Source organism: Bombina bombina, chromosome 9 (assembly GCF_027579735.1).
Source record: "Bombina bombina isolate aBomBom1 chromosome 9, aBomBom1.pri, whole genome shotgun sequence".
Classification (NCBI taxonomy): domain Eukaryota; kingdom Metazoa; phylum Chordata; class Amphibia; order Anura; family Bombinatoridae; genus Bombina; species Bombina bombina.
Window position 1 is genome coordinate 122,863,855 of NC_069507.1, and position 17,829 is coordinate 122,881,683.

A 17,829-nucleotide genomic window follows, 5' to 3' on the forward strand; every position below is an offset into this window, starting at 1 on the left:
AACATCAGCTTCCAAAGGAGGATTAGGGACAGATTTAAAACATTCCATAGTGAACACACACAGAAATTACCACCCCAATAAACAAAAGAGCTCTAAAGGAATGAGTATACAATACCCCCTCCTGGGATCACAACTATAGCTGGAAGAGCCAAAACGAACGCCCAATATAAAAATGGCACCAAAACGAGTGCACACGTATGCAGTAACACACATCAACATTCTTAACCTTCCTCCAGTGGAGGCAAAGATAATTACAACTACCACAGAGGTAGAGCTCTTAAGGTTTCAGAATTGTTGCCTCCTCCTAGTGGTAGGGAACTTAACTCCCAGGAGTAATTGATTGTTGACTCTTATTTCCTTTATCAAAATGCATTGTTTTGCAGTTATCAGTTTTTTTTTTTTAAATGTAGCAGGGTTAGCCTCGGGAAGTCAATAGGGTACATTTCAAGTTCTGAGAATAAGAATTTTCACAATTTGCACAACAAAATTACAAATGGGGAACAATGTCAAAGGAAACCTTGCATACAATAACACATAACTAAACATTTTATATAAAGGTGTTTATAGTCCCTTTAACTGCAGGGTAGAAAATGTTTTAATAATCTGTTTAAATGAGTGGAACTGTGGAAAAAGTTTTTGCAAGTTTAGGTTTTGTAGACAAAAATAAAAACAACAAACCTTTAATGTTTAAACTTTTTTTTCTTATTTGTGTAAAATTATTTTGGTGATCTGTCTCTGGAAAATACACAAGCAAGAACCCTTAATATTGCAACAATATGGTGTAAACATTCATCCTCTACTCATCTATACAGATGAAAACCCTACACTTGAAACAGTATATATCATAAAAATTCAAGTCATCCTGCTGGAAAATAGAGAATGAATGTCACGGGTTATACATATAAATGAAAGGGCGATATAAGTTGGTAAATTATATAGAAAGTTATATTTAAAATTGGTGGATGCAACCATGCACATATACTAAAACAATCATAAAAACAAAATGTATGCTTATCTGATAAATTTCTTTTTTTCTGGATATGGAAAGTCCACAATGTCATGAATTAATAGTGGGAATATCACTCCTGGCCATCAGGAGGCGGCGAAGAGCTGTTCAGTGTCACTCCATTTCTCATAATCCCCAGTCATTCGAGGGAAAGGGAAAAAGGAATTACACAAAGGTGTAAAGGTGCAGGAGGTTTAGTTAAAAAATAACTGTCTTAAATTTAAGGGTGGGGTTGTGGACTCTCCATATCCGGAGAGAAAGAACTTTATCAGGTAAGCATAAATTTTGTTTTCTTTTCTAAGATATGGAGAGTCCACGACATCATCAATTACTAGTGACAGCTGACTAAGAAAATAACCACAACACTCTGTGGGCTAAGACAGAGAAGCCAGATATCTTGACTCCCAGACTAAAAGCTTGCATGGAAACATCAGAAATAAAGGAATTGGCTAGTTTGAGAGCCTCAATCCTGTCTTGGATCTCCTCCAAAGGAGTCATCCAAATTGATTCAGACAAGGCTTCTGAAAACCTTGATGAACATACATCTTTAACAAGCCTCCAGCTTTTTTGTCCATAGAATCCAGAAAAGAGCAGCTCTCCTCTATAGGGATCGTAGTTCTCTTAGCCCGAGTAGAAATGGCCCCTTCTACTTTAGGTATCGTACGCCATGATCTTTAATGGAGACAGAGACAGGAAACATTTGTTTAAAAGTTGGAGACTAGGAGAAAGGTACCCCTGTCTTCTCCCAGTCTTGTGAAATAAATCTCTGTTGCACGGTCAGGAACAGGAAACATCTCCACAGAGGGAGGAACATCATAGTAATTATTAGGTTTACAAGATTTCTAGGGTTGACAGCAACAGGAGAATCAAAGTCGTCCAAAGTAGCCAATACCTCAGGCTTAAATCTGAAGTTTACTTCTTCAGTATCAGATAAAGAAATTATACTGTCCAAATCTGCGATTTCACCCTAATTTTGAATCTCTAATTTTCCTCTTGCGTTTTCCATTTAACATAGGAAAAGGAGATAATGCCACAGATACCACAGAAGATACCTGTGCAACAATTTCTGCAGACAAATAAACTTATCCAAGAGACTGGGATATGTTTAGAGGATATCAGGAAAAAACTGGATAATATTAAGGTAAATAAAACTCCAGGCCCAGATGGAATACACCCAAGGGTGTTCAGGGAACTTAGCACTGTTATAAACAAACCACTACTTTATTATTCAAGACTCATTAACCTCAGGCATTGTACCCCAGGATTGGTGCAAAGCTGATGTGGTGCCACTCTTCAAAAAGGGAAGCAGGGATGATCCAGGAAGCTATAGACCAGTTAGTCTGACATCAATAGTGGGGAAGATATTTGAAGGTATTATAACGGATTATGTTGACAAGCATATTTGTGTAAACAAGATGAGTTCTAATCAGCATGGTTTTAGGAGAAATAGATCATGTCAAACTAATCTAATTAGATTCTATGAGGAAGTAAAAAATATAGATAAAGGGGATGTGATATATCAGTTGATGTGATATACTTAGATTTTGCAAAGGCATTTGATACAGTGCCACATGAGAGATTAATGCACAAAATTAAGGGACTGGGAATAGCTGAAAATGTTAGCTCATGGATAAATAACTGGATAAAAGATAGGGAGCAACGAGTAGTAGTAAATGGATCATACTCAGATTGGACAAAGGTAATCAGTGGAGTCCCCCAAGGATCAGTACTGGGCCCTGTTCTATTTAATATTTTTATAAATGACTTGGAGCAAGGATTAAATAGCGACATCTCTATTTTTGCAGATGATACCAAATTTAGTAAGGTCATTAGGTCAAAGCAGGATGAACTTTCGTTACAAAGATACTCTAGATACATTTAAAAATAGTCTGGATACATTTCTGTATATAAACAAAATTCATGGATATGATTGCTAGTTTTAAATGGGTCACCTTTTAGAGGGTTATTTAAGCTTAACTGGAGAGTTTTGTAAGTATTTTAGATTTGTATAGGTTGAACTCGATGGACTTCGGTCTGTTTTCAACCTTATCTACTATGTTACTAAGAGGAAATGCAGGGCACTATATGTGTAGCCATTAAGGCTTGGGACGTTTGAGGAGAAAGATGTGGCAATGCCTAAACAGCATGATCCTGAGAGACATGAGGCTCAGAAACAAAACATTTTATCTTTAAATTTTAAAGTCCTTTTTAAGCAGAAGGAACAAAATTGCATTAACACAATTATGATTGAAAGCATAACAGACATTTGTCCATAGGAGCAGATCTCTAGCTCCATGATCAAACAAAATAAAAATACAATACTTTAAAAATTGTGCTGTCACTTTAAAAGTAAACAGAATTGGGACATGATAAGTAATTATTCATAGGAACAGACCCCTGTTCCAAGAGCATGATAAAAATGTCACTAAACTTTATTAAATAAGATCTTCTTGGGTCGTTTGATACTATGCACTTTAATATTTATTATCTTTTTTTCTAACAAACTCTATAGTTATGTTTGCCATTTTTGAACTTCCTGCACCTGCTTGCGAGCGTATTATACTGCAAGTTGAATAGCAGCAGCATCGCCCTGTCATCCATATGACAGGGAGTAACACCTAATAAAGCAAAACTGAACTGCAAGCAAATATTACTTAGGCAATAAACGATCCCATAAAAGACCAAGTCTCTAGACACTCAGAGACAGTCGAAAATAGTACTGCTCCATACTCAGATGGAGAAGGAGGCGGAGACACGTGATCGGGCTCAGAAAAACCTGAAAATGGCCCAAAACAAAGCAAGGCCCACCTCACAAGTTAATAACTGCTTTAAAGCTACCACTACTCTACTGAAGAGATTGACGTGGACTACTGATATACCCAAAAAAATCTTGCTTGTAGCAAAAAGAAATCCAATTTTCTTCAGACACCAAACTTCAACTCCTCCATTGACAGAGGCAAAGAGAATGAATGGGGATTGTGGGTAGGGGAGTGACACTTAACAGCTTTGCCTCCTCCTGCTGGCCAGGAGTGATATTCCCACAAGTAATTGATGGTGTTGTGCACTCTCCATATCTTAGGAAAGAAATAATATTTTTTTCCATAAAGCATCTTTACTAATTGTTAGGATGACAAAACTAATTTGGCTTTGAGTAAGTTTAATTAAATTGCAGAATTTTGCTACATTTTCCAGACAGAAGAGACTGTTGGTTTAACTTCAATAGTAAAAAACAAATAATCATGTATCTTGGTTTACACTAAATTTGCTATATATTATAGGAGAGCAATGAGGCAACAGTGACTTGAATGTGTATAAAAATATTTAAAAAGTCTAAATAATAAAAATCCTTTAAAAATATGAGCAACAGTAGACATCGTTAAACAATCATTTACCGAAATTGTAGTTTGACAACAATGATTTCCCAACCTAAAATACAATTTTACCTAAAAAAACGTAATGCAGAAACATACACAATAAAATAAAAAAGTGTATATATGGTATCACTGCGATACAACAGATGGCAGCACCATAAAAGTTCTTCTCTATCATGTGAGTGCAGCTACTATTTGCTTCTTAAATCAACATCCTGTTTTATAATGTATTTATTTATCCCTGAGAATGTGCCTATAGTGTTTAACATATTTTGCAGCACGTCACAGATAGCTTATAATATAAATGCAGTGAAAAGAAAAGTTGTATATATAGCACTTTGCCACACAAACATATCCCACCATTCTGATATTTTATTCATTTTTAATAAAATAATAAAAAAGAAGGCATCCTCTCCAAATTTCCCATCATGAGAGAGACGAGAGACAGAGAAAGGTTTTTATTGCCTGTTCCCCAGCTGTAATATATATATATATATATATATATATATATACACATACATACACACATACATATATGTACACACACACACACACACACATATATATGTGTTTGTGTGCAATTATAACATTTGTGCAGATCCTTTCTCTCTCCCAAAAAGAAAAAAATCTAAACATTAAAAAGATAAAAGGAGTGTGTCTCCAATCTCAACACATCCATTGGGAAAGAAAACCAACTTCCAACCATAAAACTCTCAGCAAGTAATATTACAGGTAGTAACCATTAAATAAGCTGCAATATATGTTCCCTGTAATACTTATAGGGACCACATGATGATAAGGATAGTGGAAGATTTATTGTCTGTATAAATAATAATAATAAAAAAACCAACTCTGCCCAAATAAGACTGCCCAGTAACAGGCACTATTTCAGAGACAGATCCGCTTTGTTAGACCACCAAACTTTACTCCATGGATAAAAATGAGGCATGTGAAAAGAGAATCGATATCAATCTGGATAGAAGAAAAAAAAAAATTAAATCCCAAAATTCCTGTGTGCCACACGACATGGGGAGCAAGAATGGAGGTCAACAGCAAGTAATCTCAGATGATCATACTGGTAGTTTATCACATTGTTGACAGTCTTTGTCTTATGTGTACACTCTCATACAGAAATCTCATATGTAGTTCCTCCTACTCCAGAAACAGTTTTTACACCTGCGGCACGAGATGGGCTGACAGGAGGTGAGACTGTAGCCTGACCATTACTACGAGTTTGTGTTGATTTCACTGGATTTTCATCTCTGAAGAGAGAATAAGGGTATCAGTGTAAGAAATAAAATCCAGAAAAAAACATTATACAAGTATTATGCATACTCACTTTACTGACAAAAGGGGCAGAGAAGCATCTGTTTCTATTCCTCTGTGGTGGCTGATTCGTGGCTTGCCATAGCGCGGTGTTATGGGGGGAGGGCAGGCAGGTCGGGGACGCTCTCTAGCTGATAGGTATGGGGAGGAGTAGCCGGCTGTTTCTGGTTCAGTTTCATCAGATGGGCTCAGCAAACTCTGATAGGACAGGCTACCATTTTGTGTTTGGTTCAAACTCTTATAGGAGGTGGAGGTTGTTCCCTCAGACAAAAGGGAAGGTAATGGTCCAGTAGCACCAGTGGCAGATCGCAGACTTGAAGAGCGAGCAGGTGGAGGTTGATAAGATGGATCTGGCTCCAGACTGGGTTCAGAGCGAGAGCTAGGGGGCCTTGATAAGTCTGATGTAGGAATTGGAGAATCATGTACACTTTCAACATGAGTGAACTAGGAAAAGAGGAAAACAGCAAAAAGCTTTTAGCTGTAAAAAGTCACATAAAGGGATAACTCGAGAAAGCATAACTGGGTGGACAAGGATAGGTGGGTAGATTTTCAGGTTGGAAAAGTGACGAAAAATGGGGTTCAATCTTTTAAAGCAAGAAAATATTAAATGGATAGGATGTCTCTAATAGGTATGGGTAGCAATCAGGTTAGACAGAAATTTAGCGGTCATGGCTTAATGAGGCTGGAACAGAAGTTTAAGTTGCTGAGAATAGAAAAGAGCAGTCAAAAAGTGGCCTGTCCAAAAAAAATTAGGGGTGGTATTATCATAAAACAGTTAAGCTGAAAGGTTGTTAGTAATACTGAAGCGACAGTTACCTGTCTTCCATCTGAAGGGGCATTCCCTCCTATGCTGTAACCTGGACGGTATCTGTACATGGTAGGAGTAGGTGGGCTGTCTGTGTTCAAAAGAGCACAATCTGTAAGGGAGAGAAAAAAATATGATTACCTTCTAAATTAATTTCTTTCATTATGACGAGAGTCCACAAGTCATCGTGTGTTGTAAATTCCACTCCTGACCACTAGGCGGAGGCAAAAAAACAACCAAAAACACCAGCTTACTCAATCAGACTTTATTATGATATTTGTATAACATTCATAAAATGACTCTATGGGGAAAGATATATATATATATATATATATATATATATATATATATATATATATATATATATATATATATATATATAATGTGCAGAGTGTTAGCTGAAAAAGTATTTGCATTGCGCTTTAACTCTGATATAAGTAAAAATAATACAGCTCCTGCTATAGTAGGAGCTAGCACAGATGCATAATGAGGGCAGATAATGATAAATGAGCTCTCTCTAGAAAGAAGTTTAGCCTATTAGGGTCAGTAGCTTCAGAACGCTAGGTAACATTTATAATAGACTATTTTTTCAACTCTCCCCTTATATATGGTATTACTATTGACAGTTTCCAAATACTTTGCTGAGCTAAAGTGTTTATAATCAAATGAGTGTGGATATGACCGGATCACAAGAAAGAGCAGATAACTCAGTAAATCTTCTAGCAGAGGAAATAATCAAAAGAAATAACACTTTCCAAGAAAGTAGTTTCATATCCATCTTATACAAGGACAGAAGGGGGCCGCCTCTCTCCCCGGTGCAAAACACCAAGTTAAGATTCCATGGGGGAGAAATTAGCTTGATTACTGGTTTAATATGGACCAGAGTCTGAACAAAACTATGAGTATCAGGAAGACTAGCAATTTTCCTGTGGAAAAAAAATGAAAGAGCAGAAATCTGCTCCTTTAGAGAACTGGCAAATAAGCCCTTATCCAGCCTATCCTGCAAGAACTTCAAAATCCTTGAAATTCTGAAAGAATGCCAGGAAAAACCATGATGTATACACCAAGAAATAAAAACTTTCCAGACCTTGTGATGGATTCTCCCATTTACAGGCTTACAAGCCTGAATCAAGGTTTCAACCACAGACTAAACATTCAATTTCCATGCCATCAAGTTCAGAGACTTGAGATCTGGATGGGATAAACAGACCTTGAGACAGAAGTTCTGACCACGGAGGCAAAGGAGGACTGCTGGACATCTGAACCAGATCTGCATACCAAATGCTGCAAGGCCATGCTGGGGCAATCAGGATTACTGACAACTTCTCTAGGCTTATTTTGGAAATCACTCTATAAAGAAAAACCAGAGGAGGAGACAGATAAGCAATCTGAAGAGACCAAGGAACCACTAGAGGATCCCTGAACCTCGCAAAGTACCTGGGAAGTTTGCTGTTTAAATGAGAGACCTACAGATCTATCCCTGGGAAAACCCCAAAGATCCACAATCTGATTAAACACATCCTAGTGAAGAGACCACTCCCCTGGATGTAGAGATTGACAATTGAGAAAGTCTGCCTCCTAGTTGTTCACCCCTGGAACATGAATCGTAGAGACTAGACAGGAATTGGTTTCTGCCCATGAGAGAATTCGAGACACTCACGCACACTAAATTATTTTAGCAGAATTTGAGGCACCTTCAGTTCCCCCGTGATAGTTGACATAAACTACTGCTATGACATTGTCTGTCTGGAAACAGAGATGAAACTTTCGTCAACAGAGGCCAAGCTTGAAGAGCCCTGAAAATCTCGCCTCTCAGGGATCCCAAAAATCCCCTAACAGCTCCCCAACCTGAGAGATCATCTGTAGTGATCACAGTCTAGATAGGATGAGCAAAATAAGCCCCTTAATTAATAAACTGATGATCCAGCCAAGTTAGATACTGACTTGTACTGGGATCCAAAAAAATCCTTTGAGTCAACTGAGTATAATCTCTGCACCATTGACGCAGCATACAAAGCTGAAGAGGCCTCATGTGAAAATGTGCAAATGGAATTGCATCTGAAGCTGCAATCGTGAGACTTTGGACTTCTATACAAAGGGCAATCGTGGGAAATGAAAGAGACCGAAGGTAAGACAAGCTGACACCAATTTTAACCTTCTCTGCTCCATTAAAGAAAGACTCATGGACACTGAATATTTGAAAACCCCAAAATGTTACCTCTGTCTGAGGTATCAAAGAACTTTTTGGAAAACTGATCGTGCAACCATACTGTTGAATAAACAACAAGAGTTGGTTGGTATGAGATTCTGCTAAAGGAAAAGACAGAGCATGAACCAAGATGTCGTGCAGTGCAATACCCCAATTACAAACAAAAGGGCACCAAGAAACTTTGTGAATATACCTGGAGCCAAAACAAATGGTAGAGCAACAAACTGAAAATGCCTGTCCTGAAAGGAAATCTTCAGAAACTGGAAATGTTCTTTGTAAATAGAAACATGAAGGTAAGCATCTTTTAATTATATTGTTGACATAAACTGACCTTGCTTAACAAAAAGGCAGAATAGCCTGAATAGTTTCCTATATTCTTCCTATATGCTTGGACTTCAATCTAAAGTTAAGTCCCTGTTACATATTGCAATCATATTTACTGTTGTGTTTACACAAAGTTGCTTTGGAGTAATTCACAGGAGTAATGGATTGTGGACTCTCACCACCTGTAGGAAAGAAAGAAACTTTCAGAATAAAAGTTGAAGGTCTAAGAAAAGAGGCCCACTGAACAAAAGATTGGCAAGTCTGTCATCATGTTAGCAAATATCTCGTCTTGTGATGCAAGAAGATCTTCTGAAAGATTCTTGTGGTCCCCATTCCATTGATACAGCATCTGCAAGTGGAGGGAACAAAGATAAACTTTGGCAAATGGGACTGCATCTGAGGCAGCAAGCATCAGACCCACAACTTCCATAAGGTGGGCAATGGAAGGAGAAGGACTGGGCTGAAATTGAACATATGCCTGTTGCAACTTAAAGGGACATGAAGCCCAACCATTTTCTTTCATGATTTAGTTAGAACATACAATTTTAAACAACTTTCCAATTTACTTCTTTTATCACGTTTGCTTCATTCTCTTGGTATCATTTGTTGAAAGAACAGCAATGCACTACTGGTTTCTTACTGAACACATGGGGGAGCCAATGACAATCGGTATATATATGAAGCTTCCAATCATCAACTAGAACCTAGGTTCTTTACGGCTCCTGAGCTTACCTAGATAAACCTTTCAATAAAGGATAAGAAGAAATAATAAGAGCAGGAAACAAATTAAATAATAGAAGTAAACTGGAAAGTTGTTTAAAATTGTATGTTTTACCTAAAATATTGAAAGAAAAAAATTGTGTTTCATGTCCCTTTAAGTCTGCACTTGTTTGTCAGAGACAAATGCATAATCACTAAATCAATTATGAACCCAGAAAAGACACACAGGTCTAAGGAGATAAGGGGCTATTTGGAAGATTGAGCTGCCATATTTTTTTTTTCTTTAAACTGGTTGCATGTCTGTAGCAGGAAAATGCTCTACTTCCAAAGTCATTAAAACTCCTGTAATACAGTATGAAGTATGCTATGCCTGAAATTAAAGGATACATCCAAAGTCACAGTGGCGGGGTCCTGGCCCCTCATAAGAGGAATCTTCATAATCATAAGTACCCCCTTTTTCTATGGAGAATCTATAAGAGTCAATCCTAAAGGATGTCCTGTAATGAGCCAAAGGTCAGAGAAGGGTCACCTTCGCACTCTTGCATGAGTCTGCATTTAACTGCTGGAGGCACAACAACAAACAATTCATTAATAGCAAAGTGAATACATTATTTAAATTTAAGAGATGGTTCTGAAGAAGCCTCTAAAGTCCTAACTTTTTTGGCGTCCTTCTCCCTCCTGCTTTTACCAAATGGAAAATCCCTCTGGGGGATGTGCCTAGTGTAGGAAGTCCCTCATGATCCAATCCTGGCGTTTAAGTCACATGATTGCATGATTTTACTTTTACCATCAAATGTTTATACATTGGAACTGCCCCTGTTCTGAAGGGGTTAAGTTAGATAGATGTTTTGGATACATAAATTAGTCCCTAGGGGACTCAATAGGGAATTTGATTAGACACTTTTTTGTGAAGTTTTGGTAAACTTTAATTTAGGGGCATAACTAATCTTTATAAAGGTTTTTGTACGTATGTGTTTTTTAAGATTTGGATATTGAATTGTTCAAAAAGACATTCTATGAATAAATGATGTTTAAGCTATATGTAATTACTAGATTTGACCACAGGGTGGTGCTATAGGATGTGTGATTTGGGTGGCAAAATTCAATATAAAGAAACCAACTTAAAATAAACATGACAAATAGCTAATAGTCTTATTTTGTTTGGGCCCATGTGGAATCATAAATAACGGTACATTTTAATTAAATAAAAGGATGAATATTTTTTTATTTTTGTGTAATTGAGATGGCAGCTTCAGGATTCTGTGACTGAGGTTTTTTTGAGTGCTGTCTTTCAGTACTAATTTTTTCAAAAGAATCCTCACAGCCTGGCTGAAAACTCATTGTCTACCCCTCTTGTCCTTTGTAGGAACTCTGAAGAAATTGGTTAAAAAACCCCATCAGCAATGATTAGACTAGCACTTCAGAATTATCCTCACCATCTTGGAGGCAAGAAATGACTGATAATTCAGGGTAAGTGGGAAGGATTAAAAATTGGCAATTAAAGAAGAAAGGAGGTGAAGAAGACGATCCATACAGCTTTATGGGGCTGTACAAAAAGAAGATACAACAATTTCCTGATTAATAGAATCTGTAGATACCTTAGGAAGAAAACATAATTTATGTAAGAACTTACCTGATAAATTCATTTCTATCATATTAGCAAGAGTCCATGAGCTAGTGACGTATGGGATATACATTCCTACCAGGAGGGGCAAAGTTTCCCAAACCTCAAAATGCCTATAAATACACCCCTCACCACACCCACAAATCAGTTTAACGCATAGCCAAAAATTTGGGTGATAAGACAAAAGTGCGAAAGCATAAAAAATAAGGAATTGGAATAATTGTGCTTTATACAAAAAAAATCATAACCACCACAAAAAGGGTGGGCCTCATGGACTCTTGCTAATATGAAAGAAATGAATTTATCAGGTAAGTTCTTACATAAATTATGTTTTCTTTCATGTAATTTGCAAGAGTCCATGAGCTAGTGACGTATGGGATAATGAATACCCAAGATGTGGATCTTCCACGCAAGAGTCACTAGAGAGGGAGGGATAAAATAAAGACAGCCAATTCCGCTGAAAATAATCCACACCCAAAATAAAGTTTAAATCTTATAATGAAAAAAACTGAAATTATAAGCAGAAGAATCAAACTGAAACAGCTGCCTGAAGAACTTTTCTACCAAAAACTGCTTCAGAAGAAGAAAACACATAAAAATGGTAGAATTTAGTAAAGGTATGCAAAGAAGACCAAGTTGCTGCTTTGCAAATCTGATCAACCGAAGCTTCATTCCTAAACGCCCAGGAAGTAGAAACTGACCTAGTAGAATGAGCTGTAATCCTTTGAGGCGGAGTTTTACCCGACTCAACATAAGCATGATGAATTAAAGATTTCAACCAAGACGCCAAAGAAATGGCAGAGGCCTTCTGACCTTTCCTAGAACCGGAAAAGATAACAAATAGACTAGAAGTCTTTCGGAAATTCTTAGTAGCTTCAACATAATATTTCAAAGCTCTAACTACATCCAAAGAATGCAATGATCTCTCCTTAGAATTCTTAGGATTAGGACACAATGAAGGAACCACAATTTCTCTACTAATGTTGTTAGAATTCACAACCTTAGGTAAAAATTTAAAAGAAGTTCGCAACACCGCCTTATCCTGATGAAAAATCAGAAAAGGAGACTCACAAGAAAGAGCAGACAACTCAGAAACTCTTCTAGCAGAAGAGATGGCCAAAAGAAACAAAACTTTCCAAGAAAGTAATTTAATGTCCAGTGAATGCATAGGTTCAAACGGAGGAGCTTGAAGAGCCCCCAGAACCAAATTCAAACTCCAAGGAGGAGAAATTGACTTAATAACAGGTTTTATACGAACCAAAGCCTGTACAAAACAATGAATATCAGGAAGATTAGCAATCTTTCTGTGAAAAAGAACAGAAAGAGCAGAGATTTGTCCTTTCAAGGAACTTGCAGACAAACCTTTATCCAAACCATCCTGAAGAAACTGTAAAATTCTCGGAATTCTAAAAGAATGCCAGGAAAAATGATGAGAAAGACATCAAGAAATGTAAATCTTCCAGATTCGATAATATATCTTCCTAGATACAGATTTACGAGCCTGTAACATAGTATTAATCACAGAGTCAGAGAAACCTCTTTGACTGAGAATCAAGCGTTCAATCTCCATAACTTCAAATTTAAGGATTTGAGATCCTGATGGAAAAAAAGGACCTTGCGACAGAAGGTCTGGTCTCAACGGAAGAGTCCACGGTTGGCAAGTGGCCATCCGGACAAGATCCGCATACCAAAACCTGTGAGGCCATTCTGGAGTCACCAGCAGAACAAACGAGCATTCCTTCAGAATCTTGGAAATTACTCTCGGAAGAAGAACTAGAGGCGGAAAGATATAGGCAGGATGATACTTCCAAGGAAGTGACAATGCATCCACTGCTTCCGCCTGAGGATCCCTGGATCTGGACAGATACCTGGGAAGCTTCTTGTTTAGATGAGAAGCCATCAGATCTATTTCTGGAAGTCCCCACATTTGAACATCTAGCACAAACTTACTTCACCACCTCCACGGGAGGCAAAGTTTGTAAAACTGATTTGTGGGTGTGGTGAGGGGTGTATTTATAGGCATTTTGAGGTTTGGGAAACTTTGCCCCTCCTGGTAGGAATGTATATCCCATACGTCACTAGCTCATGGACTCTTGCTAATTACATGAAAGAAAGTAATAGCTAGTGTGAAGAACAGCCTTATGCGGATAAAAAATTAGAAAAGAAGGTTTGCATAACAAAGATGAAAGCTAAGAAACCCTTCTATCCAAAGAAATAGCTAGAAGAAAAAAAGAATCTTCCAGGATAAAAGCTGAAGGTCTAAATCATGCATCGGCTCAAAAGGAGAAGTTTCAAGAATCCTCAAAATGTTTTACTTGTGTTAGAAAAGCTACCCATATCCATACTTCATCAAGACATACTTCACTATTGGAGGCCCTCTTATCTCATCTCTCTCCATACCCATAGTGACTGTGGCAATAGCAGCTTTCATTTACACTGTAAGGGGAGATAAAGCAATCTGCATTTAAAAACCATATCAGCAGACCAAGATTTAAAAAACAAATATTGTCTAACTAAAAACAAATTATGCTTACCTGATAATTTCCTTTCCTTCTGTACAGGGAGAGTCAACAGCTGCATTCCTTACTTGTGGGAAATACTGAACCTGGCCACCAGGAGGAGGCAAAGACACCCCAGCCAAAGGCTTAAATACCTCCCCAACTTCCCTCATCCCCCAGTCATTCTGCCGAGTGAACAAGGAACAGTAGGAGAAATATCAGAGTGAAAAAAAGTGGCAGAAAAACAAAATAAAATTTAGGGCTGTCCATCGGAGAACACGGGCGGGATCTGTGGACTCTCCCTGTACAGAAGGAAAGGAAATTATCAGGTAAGCATAATTTATGTTTTCCTTCTTAATATAGGGAGAGTACACAGCTGCATTCCTTACTTGTGGGAAAATTATACCCAAGTTCCAGAGGACACTGAATGCTAACGGGAGGGAAAAAAAGGAAAGCCGGCCCCTTACTATCTGAGGGCACCACAGCCGACAAAACCCTTCCTCCCGAGGGCTGCTTCCACAGAAGCAAATAATTTCAATAAAAAATCTTTGAAAAAGAATGTAAGGAGGCCCAGATAGCCGCCCTACAAGTCTGATCCATAAAGGCCTCATGTAAAGGACCCAAAAGGACAACACTGCTCTCATAGAATGAGCCGTAATCCTCTGAAGAGGCTTGCATCCCGCTGAGTCATATGCCAAGCGGATGATACTCCTCAAATAACCGATAAGGGAGTTGAAGAAGCCTTCCGACCTGTACACTTCCCAGATAGATAACAGAGAAAAATCTGTCTAATCCTAAGTAGCCTGAAGATAAAACCTAAAGGCACGGATCCTTATGTGGAAAACTTTCCTTCAAAGAAGAAGGAATAGGACATAAAAAAAAGGAATCACAATCTCTTGATTGAAGTTGTGATTTGACACCACCTTAGGAGGAAATCCTAACTAGGTTCGAAGAACAGCCCAATTATCGTGGCAACAGTAGATAAGGAGGGACGCATTGCAAGGACGCAATCTCAGAGACTCCTGCACGCAGAAGCGATATTTAGACGGAAGGAATCTTCCAAGACAACAAGTAATGCCCACATCACACATGCATAGGCTCAAAAGTAGCCTGATGCAAAACCCTAAGAACAAGATCTAAGTTCCAAGGGGGAGCATCAGATCGACACCTCGGCCTGATCGCAGTCAGAGCCCTAACCAAAAACTGCACATCCGGAAGCTCAGCGAGCCTCTGGATTGGAACAGACAGGGTTAAAACTGTCACAACAAGGAAACAAACTAAGAGGCCCTTTTCCAGACCATCCTGGAGGAAGGAAAGAATCCTGGCAGACTAGATAGAGTGCTAGGATGAACCACGGTCTTCACAAAAGAAAAAGGTCCGCTACACCGCAAGATAGATGACGAGGAACCAGCTTACGCGCTTGAATCTCTATGCAAAATAAATTAAAAAACCAGAGAGATTTAGACTAGAAAGAATGCACTTCTAATACCCCTTATGTAAGAGACATCATTAGAGAAAACAGAGAATGGGTTTATGAACTTAAAATGTAACTTTTATTGAGTAAAAGCTTTAATAAAACCACTAAATGTGAGTATATGTGTCTAAATTAAAATCACAGAGAGATTTGAATCTGCATTATTTGAATGCTTCTAGGACACTAGTGGATGGTAACAATCGTGGTCAAAGGCCACTGAATCCAACGTATTGCACTGAAATTGATGAATAATAGTTTTAATTTATCACTGAGTCATTGGTTGGGTAATCGCACAAATAAGCTAGTAACTGTGCCGAATTATTTGCATTATTGAACATAAAGTTGACACCTCTGGGTACTTTCTAATGCATATACATAACTATGCACTACTCTGAGTAGTCATGATATTAGATCAATAAGTGTGCCCAACTATTTATCCTATGATCCACAAATAATAAGATAATCACGCGCTACTAGACTGTAACCAATAGTGTCCTGATAGTACTGTCCGGTACAGTGATTGAATAATTGTTTGGCAACGGTGGTCAAGGACAGAGTGGAGCACTAAATATTGTATAACAATGTACAATTCTTCTATTTGCACTGAAGTGATGCAGTAAAGAAGCTTATAATAGTTTGATACTCGTGCTTTTATGTATGTGTAAAGCTATGCATAGCACTAAGTAGTCATGGTGCTATGTGATTAGGTGTGCCCAATTTTATCTTGCTATAATCATCTACAATCAACCACAGACTGAAAAATAATTACACACTATTGGATTGCGGTTTAATAGTGTACTGATAATACAACTCAGTGTAATGCTTATATACTTGTTTAATTAAAATGGCAATACTTGAGTAACTGACAGATATCTGAATGGATATCTATGGTAATATATTAACTTATACGTTCACTAAGGATTCATTTAGAAATGTAACAAACACACAAACAGTGTTGGTAATACTGTTAAATTATGTGTTGTGAGTCTTTGACTTCTCAATAGCAAACCCGAAATAAAGGATTATATATATAGTTATTTGAAGACAGTGGTCATAATTAAGAAACACAATGGAGCACTGAATAATGTCTGGTAGTATATACTCCTTGTATTTGCTATGAAGTAATTCAGTGTGAATAATTATAATAGTATATAAGCACAAAAATAGCAAAAAACAGTTTGCCAAATGCAATGTCCTTGTTCATCCAGTTATTCAGACATTCATGTGCAGAGTCTAATTATATGGGCATAAATATCCCTTTAATCTTATAGCCAAAGAGTAAAAAGTAGCTTCAGTAAACCAACAATCTCGGACTATAGGTATGCCTTTGAACGGCTAAACATTCACTCACCCCGCTCCTCATGCGGTTGCCTCACCCCGTCTGTCCTTTCAGATTGAGTATCCTTCTTAGGAAAGAGAGGTCTTACCTGGTGGCGAAATTGCGATGTCCGTTGGTTACCTCCACAATGGCGGATCCTGCTCGTAGTAGTTACTCAAATGGCTCTTCCGGTTTCAAATGCCGTTAGCACAACTGCACAATGATACTGCCGCTCGGGTGTTGGTGTGATCCTGTAGCAAACTCCTTCCTGTTTGCAAAGTAAAAGAAACATAGAACCAGGTATGGTCTATGATTAAGGCGGTCAGGATCCGCCGAAACGCGTAAGACCGAGATCGAACCTCACAGCAGCTCCCTTGTTTTAAGTGTGTGCCTCTGAAGTTTCCAAGTGTGTATAAGACTGTTTCTTTTACTTAAGATTGGAATACTACAATAAAGTCACTCTTTTTTAAGCCTTTGGATGGGATCCGCTTTTTCTTTTTTCATTAATTATAATAGTATCATACATATATATATATATATATATATATATATATATATATATATATATATATATATATATATGGTACAATGATTTGCATGACTAGGACATAGTCATACCTGGATACAAGTTATTTAAAAAGAACAGAGTAGGAAAGAAAGGTGGAGGGGTTGCTCTGTATGTAAATGAAAATATAAAGGTTACTGAAATTGTAGGAACAAATGATGAGGTGGAAAGTATTTGGGTGACTTTGGAAATTGGAGATAAAAATGCGTTTAGAATAGGGGTTGTATATAGGCCTCCATTGCAGGATGAAAAACTGGACAATCTGTTATTAGAAAAAATAACCAAAATGACCATAAATGGTAAGGTTATAGTACTGGGGGATTTTAATTTGCCAGATATAGACTGGAAGATTCCTTCTGCTAGAAGCAGGTATATTCTTGAATCTCTGCTAGGGGAATCACTTGAGCAATTAGTTAAGGAACCAACTCGTAAGGAAGCAATATTAGATCTAATACTTACAAACAGTGATACAGTTTCAGATGTGTCTGTAGGTGAGAACTTAGGATCCAGTGATCATCAATCTGTTTGGTTTAGTATTCATGTGCAGGAACTGTCCACCCAGACTAAAACAAAAGTTTTAGACTTTAGG

General features: G+C 37.7%; 1 protein-coding gene across 1 annotated transcript in view; it reads right to left on the bottom strand.

Moving 5' to 3' along the window:
- Nucleotides 1-679: 679 nt before the first annotated feature.
- Nucleotides 680-17,829, bottom strand: part of ZDHHC5 (zinc finger DHHC-type palmitoyltransferase 5) — a 652,209-nt gene continuing 635,059 nt past the window's right edge. Inside the window, exons 10-12 of the mRNA XM_053692339.1 lie at nt 6,520-6,620; nt 5,717-6,147; nt 680-5,639 (exon numbers count right to left, since the gene is read on the bottom strand). Coding sequence (XP_053548314.1) covers nt 5,501-5,639; nt 5,717-6,147; nt 6,520-6,620 — 671 coding nt within the window. The 3' untranslated portion in view covers nt 680-5,500. The remainder of the gene's footprint in view (nt 5,640-5,716; nt 6,148-6,519; nt 6,621-17,829) is intronic.